This window comes from Vanellus vanellus (assembly GCF_965231255.1).
Source record: "Vanellus vanellus genome assembly, chromosome: Z".
NCBI lineage: Eukaryota > Metazoa > Chordata > Aves > Charadriiformes > Charadriidae > Vanellus > Vanellus vanellus.
The window spans coordinates 57291482-57312372 of record NC_138908.1 but is presented as its reverse complement, the minus strand read 5'-3'; the positions used below and the strand labels follow the sequence as shown (position 1 = coordinate 57312372).

Here is a 20891-nt window from a genome sequence, read left to right as displayed (position 1 = left end):
ACACACTTAGCAAGTGCAGTGGGTGTGTGAAGGTTAAGTGTATGAGTTGCCATTAATCAGTGTTTTATAATGTTAAAGTGTTGTGTAGGAGTATAAAAGCTATGTCAATGAAGGGGGAAAACTGATGACAGAAAACTGAAATAATTTACATGTTCAGAGGTAAAGCAACAGAAATTCAAGAAGCAGATTTCATTTCTAGGCTGACTGTTTTTGTCACTGTTTTACAAATGCGCTATTTTGTAAATACTTAAGTGACTAATTCCTGCATGAATTCTGTTCGCAATATATGTAACTTCACAAGCCCAATGATAAGTACTGTGGGACCAGATGTTATAAAACAGGTTATTTTCACCATATGTTAAAGTAAGGAAAACAGGTGGGGAAGAACTAAGTTCTATTTCTTCCACTGAATGCCTATAGAAAACTTCTCCATTCTCCTCCAGGCAGAAGCAATACAGTTTAGGGCAATAATTGGGTATTTGGGAGTATTTATTTACTAATTGACAGATAGTGATAAAGTTTATATTTTGCCATAACCAAGGACAAATATTTAAAGCAAATAAAATTAGATGTTCTTCCTGGACCTATGCGGGAAGCTTTCTGCCTGATCATCTACTAGGTGCAATTTTGTGAGGTTTTCATCTAGAGTGGAATTAGGTGCCTTCTGTCCAGTTCTTTGTGTGGGGTGCCTACATAACCTATTTTACAGTGCAAGTTAGAAAATGAGCAGATATTTATATTTGTCTCCTATTTTATCATTTTAGGTTCTATCTACATCATGGAAAAGACTTTGCTTTTGTATATATTTTTATTCTACTGGCATTTCCTAAATGGTAAGAAGCTGAGTTGTAAGAAGCAGTAGAACTGTTTAAGTATGTTTTCTTTCCGTGTATAAGCACAGAAATGTTAATTCCTCAGTTTTCCTTCAGGTGCTAGAGTTTGTTTTTTTTTTTTTTTTTTTCCTTAATGTTTTAATTAAAAAGGTCTTAGCATGCTTTTACGTTAAACTAGATATGTGTGCTTAATATGTGTGCTTTGACATGGGGCCAGGTTGAAATCCTTGTCAGTGTTTCAGCATAGATCCCACTTCAGACAAGGTACAATTTGCATTATGCAAAAAATTTTATTGGCACCGTCAAAGCTGGGAATTGTCATGTATTCTTTAACATTGCGTGTAAACACAATTGACATTTATATAAACAGAACTTTCCCATCCAAGGCATTAACAATTCCCTGTTACCGTGGCAGTGTTCTGAAAGCAACAGCTGAGGGGCTGTGCACACACATTCACCTATTGTTAGTATGGCCTCACACTGTGTGTGTGTGCACAAAGCAGGTGTCTGCAGGTATAAATAGCCCAGTTTGTCTCAAACTCGGACAAGTGAATGCAAAAATGTTTAACTTCTCTGAACAAGGCAGATACTTTTGGTCCATAAAATGTACCGTTTTATGGGGACATTTATACGGTAAGACATGACTTCAAAGATTAGGCTTATAACTGGAAAATTAAGTTTTCTTCCAAAATTTGTTTTTCAGCTTTATTCACAGTTGAAGCTCCCCAGTCACTCTACACTGTGGAACATGGGAACAATGTCACCATGGAATGCACATTTCCAGTGAATGGGAAATTAAAGTTTAGAGATTTAAGTGTCACCTGGGAAAAGAAAGATGAGTTAAAGAAGCAAGTTTATGTACTTCTCAAAGGAGAGGAAGACTTCAAAAGTCAGCACAGTGACTTTAGGGGAAGAATAAAACTGTTGAAAGAGAATCTAAACTTGGGACAATCTCTCCTTCAGATCACTGATGTGAAGCTCAGAGATGCAGGGTTTTACCACTGCATTATTGGCTATGGGGGAGCCGACTACAAGACAATCAATCTGAAAGTTAAGGGTGAGTGCGCTACTGCAGGAGGTTCAATGCTATCTGATACTGTTAAAAGATTTCAGAGGAGTCCTTGAAGTAAGATATGTCTGGCTTAGCATTTAAAGGAGCCTCTCCAGAGAGAGAAGCTCCCTCATGGCCCTTGCGCGGCTGTATAACTTTGTGATTCTGTCTAGGTTGAATCCATGTTCTGTCCTTTATTTCCCATAATGACCTATGAGGAATGGTGTTGCAGAACCATTTAGACAGGACAAAGACCAGAAATCTAATGCAGTTTTCTAAACAGGATCAAAATTGTAATAAATCCTGTACCTCCAGTTACTACGGAGAGACAAAATAGTGAAATTTCCTTTTCCTGTCAAGAGTATGATTTACAAATTCCAAGCTGATGTACTGAAACTTGACACAAGGGCTGGGGATAACGAAAAAGTGTCTTGCTAATATATGCTGTTCTAGCTATCTACTAGAAATCATTTGCTTCCATTTGTTTAGCTCCTTATAGAACTATAACCCAAAGAGTGGTGAGCACAGGAGACGATAAATGGAAGCTTACATGTCAGTCAGAAGGATACCCACAAGCTGAAGTGATATGGAAAAATAGAAAATATGAAGATCTGACTGATAAGGCAAACACAAGCTATGAAACCGGAAGTGACCAGCGGTATCGTGTGACAAGCACCCTTACAATCAAAAGTAGGATTGATGAGATTTTTTACTGTATATTCTGGAATAAAGAGCTGCAAGAAAATACATCTGCCACTTTACACATAGCAGGTAACATTTCTAAATTTCATTTATGGTAATACACTTCAAGGTACTATGTCATTTTGTTCCAGCTGAATCAGCCATGATTTGTTTCTCTTTCCTGTGTAATTTTGAAAAAGCTAAAAAGAAATACCTGTGCTGTTAAGTAGTGCTATTAGTGTTCTCTTCCACCATACTAACTTGTTCATCATGCATGTGTGGATGGAATTCAAGGATAGAAAATTTGCATGACCTTACAGTTATGTGAAAATTGAGCCTGAGAGTTATAAAAAGTTCCGTCATTTGAAAAGTGTATGGCTCAGAGCCTAGGAAGGAAACCCTCCCATATAAATTAAACACACCTTCCAAGAATGGTATGTTTCTCTGATTATAACTGTCAAATAAATTTGAACAATATGGTCTTTTCCTGCCACTACAGCCTTTGTTTTGAGCATATTTAAATTTAACAAATTGTACACAGATTTTTTTTCTCATAAAGTCTGGATTGAAGGAAGAGGCATGAATGGAGAAGACCAATACAATTTCTCATTAGACCTTTTAAACTGGGCACCACCCCTACTGCTTTTGCTTTTGGATACTCTTTAAATTTCTGCGTTGTACCCTGATATGTTTGCACAAGTTTTCAACTGGACTGGAGACCTGATCCAACTCAAAAATATTTCTGTTTATGAGACAGTTACTTGGTCATTTCCCTGGTCCTGTTGGCCACGCAGTTTTAAAAATGCCTGTGCTGGCACACTTTTTGGGACTGACAAGGGGTGAGAACAGGCAGTTGAGAGTGAGAAAGCCAAGTCATCCTTTCAACGAGTGGTGAGCGGGCAAGTTTGGTTTAAACAAGAAATGCCCCTGGGATTTAAGGAGGCCACTTATCCTTTGCATTCAGAGCTTTACCAGATGAAAGGGACTCTCTGTTCTCTTTCTCAGTCAGCTCTTTCCTGTAGTCCTGATGGGAAACTAATCTAGATGTAACACTCTGTACCTTGGTGACAAGCAGGAATTGTGACGGGAATCAAAGGCACTATGACATGGAATGCAGGAAGCAAAGATAAATATGAGTATGTTCTATCTTTTTTTTTTTCCTTTATTGTCGTAATGAGATACGGTGAAAAGCACCATCAGCACCTGACCTTAGACAAAATCTAAAAGGCTGTTATCATGTCTGAACTGCTGATAGAAAAAGAATATGGTGAAAATGAAAGGAAAAGGGAGAAGCTTATGCAATTATGTAATGTCTTTACCCCACTTGTTTTTCTCGAAGATTCAGCTGATGGTGTTCTGTGGACTGACAGTAGACGCTTTGTTGGAGCAATTCTCATTGTGACTGCTTTGTTTGGATCAGCGCTTCTATTTATGCTCTGTATAAAAAAAGGTATTCAAATTATTTATTTTAGTGTATCATCTCGGTTATGATCAATCTGTTCTGTTAATTCATCCTCAAGAGGTGGATTGAGATAATAAAAGTCTGCCTTAGATCTTTCATCCTGAAACCACTAAATTTTCTACCACATCGTTTACTTCTTTTTCTTTATCTGACTTAGTTAAATACTAGCAAGTTAGCAGAGTGGAACAGTTTGTCAGCCCCTCATAAACCACTTACCACACATCTCTATTAATTTTTCTTATAGGTAATTATGTAGAGCAGTAAGATTAGTGTCTAATCTATTCAAACATCAAAGCACAGCTTATATACCTACCGCAAATAGAAATTTCCTATTCTGTGTCCTCCTTTTTGATCCGTGACCAGAATGCTGGGAGCAGATAGGTCACCAGAGGTTTTTTAGGTGTTTTTTTCCTGCGTTTCCTGAAAAATTTCACTAAACTGTGAGCACGTTTTTTTTAAATGATCTAATTGTTACAAATTCTACATGTATCTTTATTTTGGTTAAAACACCATAGAAACGGTGACTACATATGAAGTGATATGGTTTTGAGTCTGAAAGATTGTTTTTAACAAGAAGAAATATTCCCACTGTAGCTTCAAACCACTTAATTAATTTCCTTGTTAAGTTTTGAGCTTTTTCAGTTCACTTCCATGACCTGAACTGGACATTCTCAGCATCACAGTGTGCTGAAGAGCTAAAGCATTGGTGGTAACTTGTTTTCACTTGCTAGCTAACCAAAGAAAAAACTTGGGATAAATTTTTAGGGTATCTAAGCACAGTTTGCCCCCAGATTAAAGAAAAAATGTTTGAAATGTGTTGCTTAACCTGAAATAAGTACTGTTACTTCTTTTTTTTCCTTATTTGGTTGTTTGTGGTTTGTTTTCCTTTTCCTTGGAGGGAAGGTAAGCATGTTTGAGGGTTTTATATTCAGGGGTATTTTTTACTCTTCATTTTAACAGATAAAATAAAGTCATGCAGGTCTCAGAACATCCGTAGGACTCATTTGAAAATGTTGAAAGGAAAATGTTTTTGCTGAACATTCTGTTTTTAGCCAGTTTTCCTCTGTATAACAAATTTGTGGATTTTTTTAGCTGATGCATACTTACTTTTTTTTTTTTCCAAATAACTTTTTGAACTTTTTTTTTGGTCAAGTTGTCTGCAGAAAAACAGTACAGGAGGCACTGAAGCTGATACAGGACTCTCAGTGTTATAATATCATACTGGCATGACTCTGGAAATTGTTACCAGAAATGCTCCAAAAACCCGAACAAGATAGTTGACTAAATGCTGCTCTCAAAATTCTTGAATTTTATAGGAGATGTAAATGTGCGTAGGTAGCATGAAACTCAGCTGGAACTAATGCAAAGGCTCATTGTACTGTCTTTTCAAGTAGTATTTCAAAAGGTTCCACACTAAGAGAGGTGTGCTTTATGAGGTGATATGGCAAAACTGTTGGTTTTCCTGTCTGCCAGTTCTCTTTGCCACAGTGAAAAACAGAAACAGCCCTAATTTCTGTCTGGAAATTACACAAAACCATCTATAAGCAAACTCAACACTGAGCATTCACGTTCAAGTTCTATAAAAGAAATACAAGATAGAAACAAATGTAGATATTTGGTGTTTTGGTCACAGACTCATCTCCTGCATTGGTGCTATGGAGACATGTCCTGGGAGAAGTGTTTGTAAGCTTAACAGGCTTGCAGGTGATGCTAAAGGCTGCAGAAGGGAGGGTTAGGGCAGAGAAGCCTGCATGTGTTAGAATATACTTGTCCTAAAAACGTGATAGGGATAGGAGCGGAACATGAAAGTGGAAGAGGGGACAGCAAACTCCTTGACTTCTCAGAAGATTCCCTTCTGGGGATTTCAGTGAAGGTCAGAAGTTTCCTAGGTTGCTTGAGTAATATTTATTGTTTGTGTGTATATGTGATAATGTGTATAGATATCATGATGTATGTGATTATCATGGTTATGTTATATATGTGTGTGTGTGTGTGTGTGTGAGATAAGCTACAAGTTGATGCAGAAGCTAAAGTAATAGCGACAGGTTTTTCTTTTAAAACCCAAGCTGTCCTAGATGGCCAGACAAATGATTCTTTCAGAATGGAACCTCCCTGGAATACGGGCTTTTTTTCCCCTCAAAAAGCACTGAGAAGGTGATCCCCTCCTTGTTTCCTGTTGCTCACAAATTGTTCAAATTCTGGGTGAAAATATACAATGGGAAACCATTTAAACAAGTATTTTTCAGTGATATTAGTGTATAGTATCAATGCAGCTCTGGCTTAGGAGCGAGGAAAGGAAATTGGAAAGGGAACCAACAGACTGAGGGCACTGAAGAATATAATTTAAAGTCTTTGGAGAAATTGAGTGTTTGAGAACCAATGATTACACTAGGCTAACTGTGCCATTCCCACCAGTGTGCTTAACCCCCGTTAGATATAAAGTAAGTATTTCATGTTTTTTTTTTTTTTTTTATTTTTCTCTCTTATTTTCTTTCAGCTAGAGCAAATAAGGACAACAGAACACCTGTGGCTAGCTCATCAATAGCAAGTATGTACATATGACATAAATCTATCTCAGTGTGATTCTTGTGGAAATAATTGCTTGAGAATTTACTTTTTAAAGGTGACAACCAAATGCAGATTTACATTCAACTTTCATTTTGCTTCCGGCTTTTCACTTATGTAACAACTACAAATTATGATTGAAGAGTGATTTTTCACTACTGTGTCAACTTCTTGAAAGGAAAATATGGAAGAAAGGCACACTTGTTCCAGGTGCAGGTGCAGTCCTGATATGCACAAGAAAAGGACAGAGTGGTGTGCTGTGTTTTGGAAAGTCTGTGATAGGATGGGACATGCTCCCTGGAACGTATACTTCAGGATGGCAGCACATCCTGGTGTGCAGACTCTGTGCTGCAATTTAAGCCATGCTGGCATGATCCTGTGTTTTCTCTGGTATTATAGCGTGCAGTTGAAGGTCTTTGTCACAACACTGAGGAGAGACAGTTTGGCCCTGTTGAGAGAAACACAGGAAGAAGCTTTAACTTCCCTGACAGTTTTCTTTTTCCTCCTGTTGAGATACCAATGCTGTTTGCTCTGAGAAAATCTCAGTGAATGGCTGGTACCACCATGACAGTCAGAAATGGAGGAAGGAGTGGAGAGAGTTAATATTTACAGTGGGAGAAAAGAAATTAAAATCCTTTAGCCGTGATGGCTCATGGTTATTTGTTTTTTGTTTGTTTGTTTATTTGTTTTTTAAATTTGTTTTATGCTTCTATTTGGAGACCACTTCAAATTAAACTGCCATCTGAAAGTTAGTTCATTAGCAGTTGCAGTTTTTCCTAAGAAAACCTCTCTTGAGAATACGTGCCCAAAATAGACACAACATTTAGTATTAATCTCTTCTCCTGGTCTGCATTTAAGTCATGTAGCACCTGGACAGCCTGAGATAGCAGCTTTTAACAAAGATTTATTGCTATATGAAAAGTTTAATCTATGCTGACTGTTATCTGTATGTATGTCATTTGTTTAAAGAGCTGTCAAAAGATAAGGACACACGTGACTGCAGAGATGCTTCTTTTGAAGAGCCAAAATGTAAGTATAAATGATAAAAGGAAAAATAGCAGCAAATTGCACACAGCATCCATCATCCATGGTCATCAGAGCCTTGATTAATGACTGGTTTATTTAGTCCCTTTTTTCAACACAGAGCCTTCAGGAGAAGTACAGCCTCCCATTCTCTGTCTTACAAACTCACTGTCATAACTCATTGTGCACTGGGAGTTATATCAAATAATTAATCTGGTTTCAAAAATAAAAAGAAGAGCCATGCAAAGGAAAATGGGATGTGGAGATACATAACAACCCAAATTAGCCTTTTCTCTAGCTCACACTTTTGCTACAGGAACAGTTGTGCCAGCACAACTGAATGGTGATGGCAATAGGTGGGGAGATCTTAACCCATCAGAGCCAATCAAGCAAGTCTCAAGCTGTAAGATTCTGTCTCAGCAAAGCAAGAAAATAAATGACCAAATCTCTGAAATCTCTGAAACATACTGTGGTATGGAACAGAAGGGTGAAGTTTTTCTTTCACATTCTTGCTGACTTCTAAAGCACTTATATTAATTACACCCTGAATCCCATCCCTGCTACATTTTACTGGTGTAAATATAAACAACAGTAAGCCTGCTGTTCCTGCAAGTCAAAGGGTTAGGGCCCGGGGATATGCTGCTAGGGATACCAACAGATAGAGCACTGAATATGACTGAAAGACTTTAAAAGATTTTAAAAGAATGGGGAACCTAAGCCACAGCAATTTCACCCTATTTGCTAAAGAGCACTTCCCACCAGTGTGCTTGAACTACCACTTTATTTCCTCCCATGACCATCTTCTTTTTCTATTTGACCTTGCAATTAATTTCATTTTAGATCTTTAATTTTGACAATGAAGGACATTTTCTGGGTACCTCCAAACCATAGGAAAGAGTCCCAAAGACATGAAATGTTCTGTGACGTCATCATTTTATAATTTGATAATTTTTTCATGTATTTCTTTATTTTACAGATATGCAAATTGAGAAGACCTAGGTGAAGGTTTGACAGCTCAGATGTTCTGTGTTCTATCAATTAAAGGGGATAATAACGTTCTTGTTTTTATTCTGTGTTGGCAATCTTCTTCAATATCATTGTAACTCAGGAAAAAATGCAATGAAGTTAATAGAATTATTATAGTATAAAAAGCCCTTGGATTCAGGCTTCTGTACCTGTGACTATGTATGGAATTATTTATTTCAATATCCAGGTTTCTGCTTTCTCAAGTTAATGCACTTTCAAAGACACATTTCATTAATTTCATCTTCAAGGTAAAAGCACTTTTGGTCTATGACCATCACGAATTTCATAGCTAGTTCTTGAATAGGCCATCTTCTGGGTTTGGTTTTGTTTTTTGTTTTTTTTTTTTTTTTTACCACCTGAGCTTTTGGTTCCCTGCAGAGATTTTGTATTCCAGCTTTTGAAGAGTTTTTTCAATGCTTCACTCATAAAAGATAAGGGTACAACAAGACAAGATGCCATACAGACAGGGCATTTTCTGTCCTTTCTGTAGATCTTAAAATACCAGATACTCCTAGCTAACCCTGAAATAGATGCTGTAACCCTCTTGGCAATTGTGGTTTGGAAATTATTAGATAATACTGAGCTTCTTGAACTCTTTCTCTGAAAAGTGTTTTGGGGACTTAATTTCTTTGTGATATAGCTGGCACTACTTGATTACTGCTCATTACTCTTCTGCTTTACCATTTGGGGATAATGCAACTCTTTGGATATTCAGGAAGAACACTTCTTGATTTGGACTGCCTTTTTGTTCATCTTGGGAACAGAGGAAAGAGAACCTTCTCACATCTAGGACATGAAATACATGCTCATCTGATTCCTTAAGAAATACTGAGGGAAAATGCTCCTGGATCCCATTTCTTAAACTATTGCTTTGTTACATTTTGCTTGGTGCATAGCTTTTTTTTTTTTTCGTCATACACAGATGAAAAATATTTATTACAATGCTATTCACAATTATATTTTTTTTTAATAAAATATGTTTTGTTTTTCTTGTGTTTTTTTTTTTTTTCCTGGTCTCTTTGACTTGTCAATAAGTAGTGTTGGCACTACGTGTGTTTTTTTTCTGGGAAATTCAAGTATCTAAGATTTGGATGTAGAATAACGTCTACACCCATGCCATCCCTCTAATGTCTCCCACAAAGAAGAGACAGTGGAGATCTGGAATATCACTGGACCCAGGTTTTATTTTTCAGTTTAAAATAAATGAGTTTGTTGTGCAGTCCTAAGGATGTGAATGCAGCCCTCAGCTCAGGGCTTCACTGCTGGCAGTATTTGATCTAACTAACGTAAAGGTGTGTTTAATACATCTCAGCAAGCTACCCTATATAGTAGGATAGAGAAATGCATCTCATAACCATAATGGAGTTGGTAGACCTCAGTTAAGTAGAATAGTTAAAGTGATTTCCCTCGTTCAGTGCAGAGCTTGCATATTCTGGTGCTGATTATTGTAATTTGATTCTTCAAGGGTGCTATGTGAACTTGAACATCCCCTTCTGCTTCCCAGCGCGCTTTTGAAGCCACAGTCTGGGTGTTACTGAAGGTGATGGCCAATTTTTAATTATTCCTGGAGTGCAAGAATGGCTTTGGAAATATTAGGGCCATTTGTAGAAAAAGCACTGACCCTCCTCAACACATAAATGTAGTTTCATATCACCACATAGATCATTATCCTTCCAGACAACCTCTTCATTTTCTAGTTCCTCTTTGAGACTGCAACAGCTGTTTACATATTAAAGTAAAAGTAACAAGTCTGCTCCTTTTAGTTCTTCTCCACCTTTGCATAGCAGTGCTATTAGTGCATGCTTAGTATCATGGAATTGAAGTCGATGTCTTTAGCAAGCTCCACTGGACAGCAGGAACTGTAAAACATTTATCTTTTCCCAGCAGGAGAAAAGGTAAGTTACTGTTGACAGTGCCGTATATCAGATGAGTAAGACAATGAAATGGGGGGATATAAATATATTTTTAAATTCTGTAGCTGAACCCTACCATGACAGTGCTTGAGTTCCCGAGTGGTTGATAGGAAGCTTGAAATTTTGCTACTTCATTAGAAAAGCACAATATGTGGTGGATAACAGATGATGTGAAAACATCTGTCCTCACTAAATAAGCTCTACTTCATATTTCTATGACATCCAAACCAGAACTTCTCTACTCTAATTATAGTAATTTTACAAATTAGGCTTTTAGGATTAGCTAAGTCTCTCTGCTTCACTTTTATGAACACAAGGAGACAGGCCAAGTGCTCATACTCCAATGCCATGAGTTGCTTTGGCACAATTACTTTCCACTTGTAACAGAGGAAGAATACACACCTAACTGAAAATACAACACATTTAGGTCATGAGAACTATGTGAGACGAAATCCTTCTTATCCTAACATAAAAAATGTAGTTAAACACCATTATTTGTAATAATTTGTAATAATTTGTAATAATCTTTTTTTCTTCAGTTAATGATTTTTGCATGCTGCTTCGGTGGTTTTTGGTATCTGGAAAATGAAATCCAGCAGGAAGCTAGAGCAGAATCAGCTTCAGTAAACTCCATTTTGCTTCCTGATGGCCAAGCATTGTTAGATGCCCAAAAGTGCTCAGAAAAGCCTGGTTCATGTGCCCAGTCTAAATTGGCTTATTGATATTTGAGTTCAGGACTCATTAATTTTAAAAATGTTTTGTGATGTGGCATTTAAGTTTGTAGAATATGAATGCTATTACTAATAACAATTACATTAAAGAGTAGCTAATAAGAAGTGAAATAGAATCATTGCTATTTACCTGCAGGGCTTTTCTGGAGAAGTATGCAGGATGTGTGTCCCTTTTCCATTTTGGCCAAAAAAGCAACTTTAATGTCCTTGACTGGCATGTACCAATGGTGCATCACCCAAGTGTGGGCTAACCAGCAAAAAGGCAGAGATGTTAAAAGTGGAACTTCTGCTTTTGTAGATGTTAACAGTGGAACTTCTGCTTTTGCAGATGCCAACAGTGGAACTTCTGCATTTGCAGCATCTTCTCCCTGATTCCCTGTCTCCCTCTCCATATTTCGCTGGTCCTGCAGTCTAGGTGATTGTCCCAGCCAAGTCCCTGACAGGTACTGCTGGGTTTGCAAGATGCCCAGGGCAGGTCACTGACTTGGGCAATTGCACTAAACTTTCTGTCTCCCTGTCTCAAAACAGGAACACATGAAGAAAACCTATTGTAGCCAGAGCTGACTCAGAATGAGTAGAAGATGGTGATGGTGACTGTGAAGTAACTTTGGGGTACCTTTTCTGTCAGGTGGGAAGAGAACAAGAAACATTGTGTTTTCCTTCCAGAAGAAGTTTCAATACCTGCAGGGAAACTAGACACGTAGACGCAGGGGAGGTAAAGATTCCTCAACAAACAAGTGAGGACGTTATGGATGGGGTAGGCAAGCAGAGGGCTAATCAGAACAGAAAGAACGTAGCAATCAACAAAACAAGGCTTTGCTGAGGACTTTATGGAGGTAGAGAGTCTCCCTTGGTAGGATGCTGGTATTCTGCAAAGGCATTTGCTAGGAATCACCATGACTCCAGCTGGGACATCCATCTTTTACACTCTCTGGCAGAGGGTTATCTCCTGCCTTTCCCACCTCAAAATGCCTACAGGGTCTGCACAACTTACAGGCCCCTGCCCAAGAGCTTCCTCCTCATCATGGATATCCGATTCATGTACCTCAAGTAGCAGAGGAAGACCCCCTGCCCCCTCCCCTTCCTGGCGCGGACCCCCCCGCGCCCGCTTTTATCGCTTTTGTAACGTTTGTTATTAAATATATAAATAAATTAAAATATTCATATTTTTCTGTCTTTATTTTACCACTAATAAATCTTTTAAAAAATGTTATTAATGGCAAAGTGTGTTTGCATAAGTACTTCTCCCTAAAGAGGCTATTTGTCTTAGGGTGGAAGGCCACAAAGCAAACAAGGCCTTTGAGAGTTGGTGGCAGGTGGAGGGTGAATATGGAGTTAAGAGAAACAGTAGGCATAAGCATCAGCCAGGAAGAAGTGCCTTAGGAAGATTCAATTCCCCCACTCTTACATACTTACAAAAAGAGCACGGATCTCGTTTTACTGCCATCTTTTCCCCTTCGCCTTTACTGAAAGTGTTAGGACATCAGGCAAGCTTATTTTCATTGTAAATCATAGGTCAAGATCAACTCTGGCCCTATGGACTTTTCTCTCTTCTTCAAGTGTCAAATCATCCAAACCATTAACTTCTGACAGCTGCCAAAAAGGTCATGGGAGTTTTTCTGGAAAAAGGTCAGACTACCCAGGAATTACTTCATGTGATAGGGCTACATGGGATAAGCTTACTGAGAAAAAGAAAACAGTAGTATAACCATGGTTTTGTTGAGATGGATTGCTTTGCACCAGGCAGCAGGAGACATGACTTCATGGTCTGAGTCAGGTTGGAACTGTGGAGGGAGGCAATCATCACACATCCTTCCAAACCAGCCAGGATGCACAGGACCAAAGCCACAGCCATTATTGTGTGGAGCTAGAGCACAATTCTTCCATGATAAGGAACTAACTGGAGACAAAAGAGTACGTGTGTCCCACCTGTAGCACTAATGTATCCTAGAAACATGGGAGGAGACCACTGTATGCTCTTTCACGTCTCTCACTCATGATGTGGTCATAAATGAAAAGACAGAGTGATGAACTGCAGCATGGATGTAAATAGTACCTAGTAACAGTAAAATGCACAGAGACATTAATTGATAAGGTTGTTCAAGAGAATAAAATACTTTATGTTGCGAAAGAGCTCTGGCAGTAACCATGTCCAACCTTCCACTCAAAGCAGGGTTAACTTAAATCCAATAGCCCAGGTTCTGTCCTGTCAAGTTTGGTACATTTGCAAGGATGGAGATTCATAACCTCATGGGAGAATAGTGTTTGCCTACCCTCATTGTGATTTTCTTTTTTTTTAATAATATGGATATAGATGAAAATGGTCAGGAAATGTGTTCTGCAAATGTTAGGTAACCTCTCGAGGAATTTTTGTAAAATTAATATGATGAAAATTAGGAAAATAACTTTATAGTTTCATGAATGCAGAACAGTCCTAGGAAGTGCGAGTTCAGATGCCAAGGTTGTATACTGCTCTAAATGGGTATAAATTCAGTGAAAAATTATGGGTGTAATTAAAAGCAGAATTTGAGCACATAATTTTTACAGAACGCTTTGAATAAACTTGTTTGGATTCATGTTCTCGGCAGTATGGTATGCTGAACTCAGAGTACATTCAGTATGAAACACTAAAATGAAACTGGAACCGCTCACAAATTCCTAAGAAGCTTGGTGGTTTCCTTTTAACACAGTCACTTGTTTTGTGACATAAAGCCTGAATAAGATCAGCCTATAAGCTGTGCTATTGGTTCATGTTTTAAACTGATCATGAGAGTTGGATAGTTGCTGCTATCATGCAAGTAGGATAGAGCTGCTTCGTAGGACTTTGAAAATCTTGGCTGTTATATGAACCTGATTCTTCCAATGACTGCATAGAGATCTGATGTGAGTATAACTCTCCTAAAATGCAAAATGGTATTTACTGTATTTCTGACTGATGGATTGCAGATTTTTTTTTCCTACATTCTTAAGAATTGCTTAAGCTTATTTTCAAATTATTTGTAGGGCGTGGACTCTGACTTTGAACTAGAGAATGGATAAGTCCCAGATCCTAAAACACAGGTCCATATAAATTCAAACCCTGGGAAATAAAGAGTTTTAGAAGCTGAATCTGTCTCGCAACTCAGTCTTCTGTCATAGGTGAAGGCAGAAGACGGGTGCTAGCGAGCGTCTTCAGCTTATGCATTGGGCTGGTGCTGTTTGTAAATCTTTCATTCTCAATTTTGGGGAAGAGTTGTAAGGGAAAAAAAAGATCTGCATATATTTGTATCTATATGTTCCTGCTTACTTTCTTTTGGTTGTTGTTAAGCCCCTACCTGCAGATGACAGGTTGTTTTGATTGTACAGCAAAGCCAGGGACTTTCACCTTCCTCATTCCCAGGAGGAGCACAGGCTAGAAAGAATTTATTGTGCTTCTCTGAAAAGTGTTTCTTTCTGTAGAAGCCAGAGATATAGGAAAATTTGCAGTGTATCCTGCCGAAGTGTTAGCCTGCACTGCTCAATGCTGCTGCTAAAGCTGAAAAAGCATGTATTCTTTAGAATACACAGCTGCATTTTAAATGTAATTAATGACATCTTCTGTAACAAAATTTCAACGCAATCTTATCCTAAGATTTATGGAAAAAAAATATTTATTCGAGGTTGTATTAGAATTATTGTATTTGATGTTGAACAAAAAAAGTGACAGTGAAAAACATACAACAGGTGACAGTTAAGCAATGCGGGGAAAGTGAAAATTCCCAGCAAGGGTGAGCAAATAAGGAAGTGAGAAATGATATCTCTTCACCTGAAAGCCAAAGTGAGACAGAGAGCAGAGTGAAATGATGCAAATAGGCTGTCACAGGTGATGTGAACATCAGATATAACACAATGGACCCAACAGCAGGTTGACTGCACAGTGAGGTGGACAAAAAGAGACTGCAATGGGGGTGCAACAGCAGAGAAGGAACAGCAGGTGAGAGGGTGTGTGGGTGAGGTGGGCTGGAGAGAACGAGGGCAGAAGATTACATCCACAAGACACACTGAGACAGGCCTGACAAACAGACTTTGAACAAATGTTAATATGCATGGCTAGCTTTTTTATGACATGCCTGAAATGGAAGCAAAATACGTTCTTTCTGATGGTGAGGTATAGAACAGATGTAGTTCGTATGAGGATCTAATGCTGCTTTTTTGGTTGTTTATTTTGTGACCTAGGATTTTTTACCCCTTTTTTTTTTTTAACTTTTTTTTTTTTTTTGGTAACTGGATCTTTCACTGAAAGGAAAATCAGTTTAGTCATTTCATGAGGAGGTTGAAGATTGTGTCTTTTCGCACACGTGAGAGTGTTGGAAGGAAGCTTTTGAAACCACAAGATGCACAGAAGACAACAAAGTTTCAGTAACAGAGAAAGACTAAGAAAGCAAACAGTGACTGGGACTCCTCAATTTTTTGCAGTGTACATATGAGTATGAGAAGACAGTCTGTTTTCCAAGAAAGTGAGCACAGAACTCAATTTCACGCAGAAAGGTCTGAATTACATCAAAACAAACTAGTTCAGGCATGAGAAGCAGTACAGTCACATTAGCCTGGTATTGCTCTGCTGCTTTCTTTAAGCAAAAAGGAGCCAAGTAGAACGCCATGTTAACATAGCTTGATTGCTTCTGGTATTCAGATGAGTTTGTCTTTCTGGGCATTGTGTTGTGCTTTGCGCAGACACTACCTCTGCAGTACAGAAATACAAAGGCTGTAGAAGGAGAGGGAATAAGACAAGAATGATCTAAGCTGATTTCTGAGATGATACAGAGTACGTCAACAGCAGAGCAAAAGTGTTGAATGTAGGAATGAACAAATCAACAGTGAGATTGCTGTTTCAAATCCATAACAAAGTTCATCAGCTCAGTATTCCTCACCAGTCTTTCAGATCACCTGCAATACTTTATTTGCTAAAGTGCATTTGACAGTTTGTGTGGAGGTGGACACAGGCCACCTGGCCCACCTGGTGACGTTACCGTCCTCCTGCCGGCTCTGAGCTGTGGAATGCAATGTCTCTGCTTTCTTCCATGAACTTTGTAAGAACACCTGTGTTATACCTGCTAAAACTGAGCATGATCACATCATAAGTGCTGTCAGTGTGCTAACTTGGTCTGCAGGGAAATACAATTCAAACAAGGGCCTGTCTACCATCACACCTACTTAACTTTAAAAAGGGCAAGTACCCTTTCCTTAGTCTTTTAATCCTTTAATCTTTCAGACTGAAGTCTGAGCAATCATTGTGAACTTCTATCTATGTTTGAATTCTGCTTTAAACCTGGAGAAGAGACGGTGTGCTTGGAACCTTGTTTAGATTTTCCAGCAGTTCTGATTATTCCAGTGGAAGATATGCTCTTGGTCTAAGACACTCCCCTTGCTTACTGCTGCTAAGTGTCATTATGTAAATGCTAAATGTGTTTACTGTTCTTAATTGTCCGTTTGCTGGAATACAAAAATTTTAATAGCTGAAATGATGTTTCCAGGAAAGGGTTATGCATGATTTGTTAGACTATAAGGCCCCCAAATCAGTGACTGTGCCTCTGGTTACGTTTGTTTAGTGGACAGCATAAAGAAGATTCATCCTGCACAGGATCCTTTGTTATTCTTGTGCTGGCAGCAATCACAGAATCATAGAAACATAGAATGGTTTGGGTTGGAAGGGACCTTTAAAGGTCATCTAGTCCAACCACCCTGCAATGACCAGGGGCAATCACAAGCAAGGCTGTGATTGTCCAACCAAAGGTGATGCCAGAGGGTCTTGTACTAAGGTCTTATACTAAGATGCCCCTTTTATGCAAGAAAAGCACTATGATCTTTCAGATACATGGATGAAAGGAATATAATTGAATTCCAGTTCACATTATTCAGATGTGGGTTTCAATCTTTATTACTAAGGAGTAGATTGCAAAATATTCTGTGATTTCCATCTTCCTTTGCTTACAAAGCTTCTTGCAAACTCTTCAGTATTGTCGACATTGTGGGAGTTGTCACTAAGTGAGGTCAAGTCAGTCCTAACACTTCTGAACAGCCTGGTGCCAACCTCCCTCATCAAGTCACTGTGGTTCACAACCTGAGTGTTCCCAGAAAATAAGATCCAGTAGGCATAACAATAAACACATGCCAAGGAGATCTAGACAAAGCACAGCTACTTAAAAGAAGTATCCCAGCTTTTGCTCAAAAGCTCCAGGATTTAAGCATATAGCAGAGTTTGATGTTCCCCTTTTGCCACCACTGTTGCCTCCTGAGAGCATCTTTAGAACATACAGCTCTCTTAGGACAAGCACCTCTTCACTTCTGTCTGTAGAACTAAAGTAAGTCTATACTTTATGTTGAAAATTTAATAATATGTTGAAAACAATATTGTGGCCTGGAGCATACAGCTTGTGCAGTTTGAAATGGGAATGCCAAGTCCAAATTTTCTAAGTGAATCAGAAACATCTTCCTCACTCCTCACCAGGAGAATTTTGGTGAATTGCCTGAGATTTTATGTGAACTGCTGCATTCCATTGGCCAAAAATTACCATTTTTTGGAGATGTGTGTTATAATCCCTGTGGATACGTGAGCTGGAGCCAGGACTACAGTCATAGACATGATCAACTGAATCAAAGGGAGGAAAACTATACACAGTGTAGTTTTTACCTTTGGTGGAACTTTAGCAACTTATTATCATTGCCCTCTGGAGTTCACTCAGCATTCAGTAAGAAAACTTACCAGAATATGTTCCTTTTGGGCCAAAGAGAGTCAAATATGGGTTTCAACTGAGTACTTTCAGTAAAATAAAAAAGCTGTGTAAAAAGTGAAGATTATATTCCTCCCTTTTTCCATTCATATTGTCATGCCTTTGTTTTCATTGTTCCCATTCAAATATTTAGTCTTGGGCCCTACATCCTCATTGCAACTATTACAACTCATAAAAAGCCATGATGGTTTTTACACGTCTGATGCTATGGTTTTCATCACCTCAACGCATAAAAGTTTTTTCAGCTTCATTTTCACAATCACACAGCACTGTGTGAAAACTTGCTTTTTCTTCTGCAGGTTGGTCTGGGAAATTCATTTACTGACAGGATCCAAATTGCTGTTGAAGTGTCATGCAACTTCCTCATGTTCTCAGATGTGGATTTCAATTCCTGACTTTGCTGCCAGGACCACTAAGTGCTGATTTCTATGGTGCAGTGTTCCATTGTTATATCCCTATGAAGTTGTAACAGACAGATGATGAATATGCTTTAGAAATGGCCTTTTGCTTAAAGGAAAAAAGAGACAGTGCTGTGCACAAAGTTGTTAGGATTGTTGTGTACATGGACTGCTGCATAGCAGGGCATGGCATATGTTTTACAGCAGATAGGGAGAAAATGAGAGCTATTCTGAAACAGCATGAATGGTTGGTACTGCAAGAGATCACTTTCCAGATGTTCATGCAGGCTTTCTTCATGGAAATGTGTCAGGATGCCTGGCAGAGCCACATGATTGAGTTGCATGGGTAGATTGCACTGAGGTTGTGCGACAGATTGATGTCCACTAGTAAGATCATGGAAACAAACAGGGATGGCTTCTAATACAGATCCTTGCTGATAGTTCCTTGATACTTCTAATACAGGTCCTTGCTGGTAGATCCTCAACCATTCTAATACAGATTCTCGAATCTGTATCCCACAAGCATTCTGTGACTCTGCTTTCAGTATCACAAGTGAAAATGTTTCACCGTTTGGTTCTTCTACATATTTATGATGTGTGTCATGTTCTTCTCACACTAATCCATCTGGTCACGCAAGATTTACTCTTCTTTGATATTTAATAATTATGATTGCTTTCTGCAGGGGCTTTGATTATGTATCCCCTTATTTTTGTTCCATCCTTTTACTATCAGTAATATGTGTATTTTAAAAAGTCCCATCCCCTACATTACGCAAGACACATGCTCTGCATTCTCAATGTACTCCAAGCTATAAAAAGAAAGCAGATCTCCTCTAATGTCCCACATGAGGCTAATCCAGAGATCTAAACATTGATGTGAAATACTGTTCTGTTCTTCATTCAGTTCCTCGCTGTATGTCCACCTGTTTCTGGGTAGGCTGTGTGGAAAAGTGAGCATAGTAGGAGACTGAGGACAGTAAATTTCTTTATAGTATTAACTATGAAACACTGTGGTGGCTACATAATGGGTGAAACTTAACCCAGCTGTCAGGGCAGCACAGGATCTTTGTTTCTGCATCCAAGAAATGGAAATATTGATGTTGATATTGTTTACTAGCTTCTTTCTCATACAGCTAAAATAATTAAAATTTATCACACATTAAGCAGTGGCATCTCAGTCACTCCTCTGATAAAAGCAATTAGCTTTCATTTACATGTAATAAGTCTGCTTACTGTAGTTTGCATATCCAACTTTATGGTAATATAAAGGTCACCTTTAGCTATGACATAAAAAGATGAAGGTCTAAATTTCCAGGAAAAGTCCTCTAATTTTGGCTGCTAACTTTGACAAAGCTTGGGCCTGACTTTCTGAGGTAGTGAGAACTCAAAGGTGGAAGCAATCAGAAAAATGCAGCACCTGAGAAAATCACAGCCAGAATGTTTCCAGCTGAGCCACAAATGAATGGGGAAGTAAAATTAAAAACCGTCTCCAGCAAGCCTAGCTCTGGGGAAGTCTAAAATTGCTCCTTCCCTTCTTTACTTCCTTATGCCTATTTCTGGATCTCCTTCACTATTTTTTTTCAGATTATACTATGTGTTAGCATGCTTTATTCAAAGTAATTCTTTCGTCTTATCTATTATCTCATGAATTTTGTTATAAATGTCGTCCCTGGTTTTTGGTTTTTTTTTGCTTTTTAGGTATGTTGATGTGTATACAAAGGTACGACCAACAGTCGCTTGTTACTGGAACAGGAAGATACTCTAAAACTGGACTTTCTCCTTTTGCATTATTTCAAGGCTGTTGGTTTACTGTCAGTAATACAAGGTACTTTGTACATGTCGGGCACGGCCACATGCAAGGTGAAAGAATTAGCAGCACTAAGTCTTAAAATCCGATCTTTTATGAAGCAGACTGTAATTTGCCCACCCCAAGACTTCCAGTACCTCACATGAAGTTCCAGGTATCTGCTGGTCTTGAGGTTAAAGAACTCAGACAGTAAGTATCCTCAAAAAAAGTATGCAAAGCAGAGCTGTAACAAAATCAGGGTTAGTGATCTTGTAAACTAGATAGTGAAGGCAGTTAAAAAGTCTGCTTGTGCATGTTTATGAAGCTCTCAGAGTTTCAATGAGCAGCTGTTGTAAAAGCACTGCCCTGTCAGACTATTTAAGACTGCCTGCAAGCTACAGATCCTGAAAGCCTCACAGGTGAAGTTGTGGAAATGTCTTCTTTCCCTTCATCACCACAGGTCAGTGGTTGACATTCCATTTGTGTGTATGGAATGCTTTAATCAGGATTTTCCTTGTTTCTAGTGGTGGTCTAGTGTTTGTTTTTATTCTTGCAGATTTTTAGCTGCGATGGGCTTTGAAGGCTAGTACAGTTCTAATCCATTTCAGCAGAAAAAGATAGTTGTTGCAAGTTCCAATGCAATCCTCCTTTTGTTTCAGATCCACCTGAGAAA

General features: G+C 38.5%; 1 protein-coding gene across 1 annotated transcript; it reads left to right on the top strand.

Annotated features, from left to right (window-relative positions):
• Positions 1-778: 778 nt before the first annotated feature.
• Positions 779-8712, top strand: LOC309683299 (programmed cell death 1 ligand 1-like; the record flags this gene model as incomplete). Its single annotated transcript, XM_082497541.1, has 7 exons — positions 779-833; positions 1537-1890; positions 2374-2655; positions 3905-4015; positions 6525-6575; positions 7562-7621; positions 8592-8712. The coding sequence occupies 7 exons, from the start codon at positions 779-781 to the stop codon at positions 8612-8614; spliced, it is 936 nt and encodes a 311-aa protein (XP_082353667.1). The 3' UTR covers positions 8615-8712.
• Between the last annotated feature and the right edge of the window lie 12179 nt (positions 8713-20891).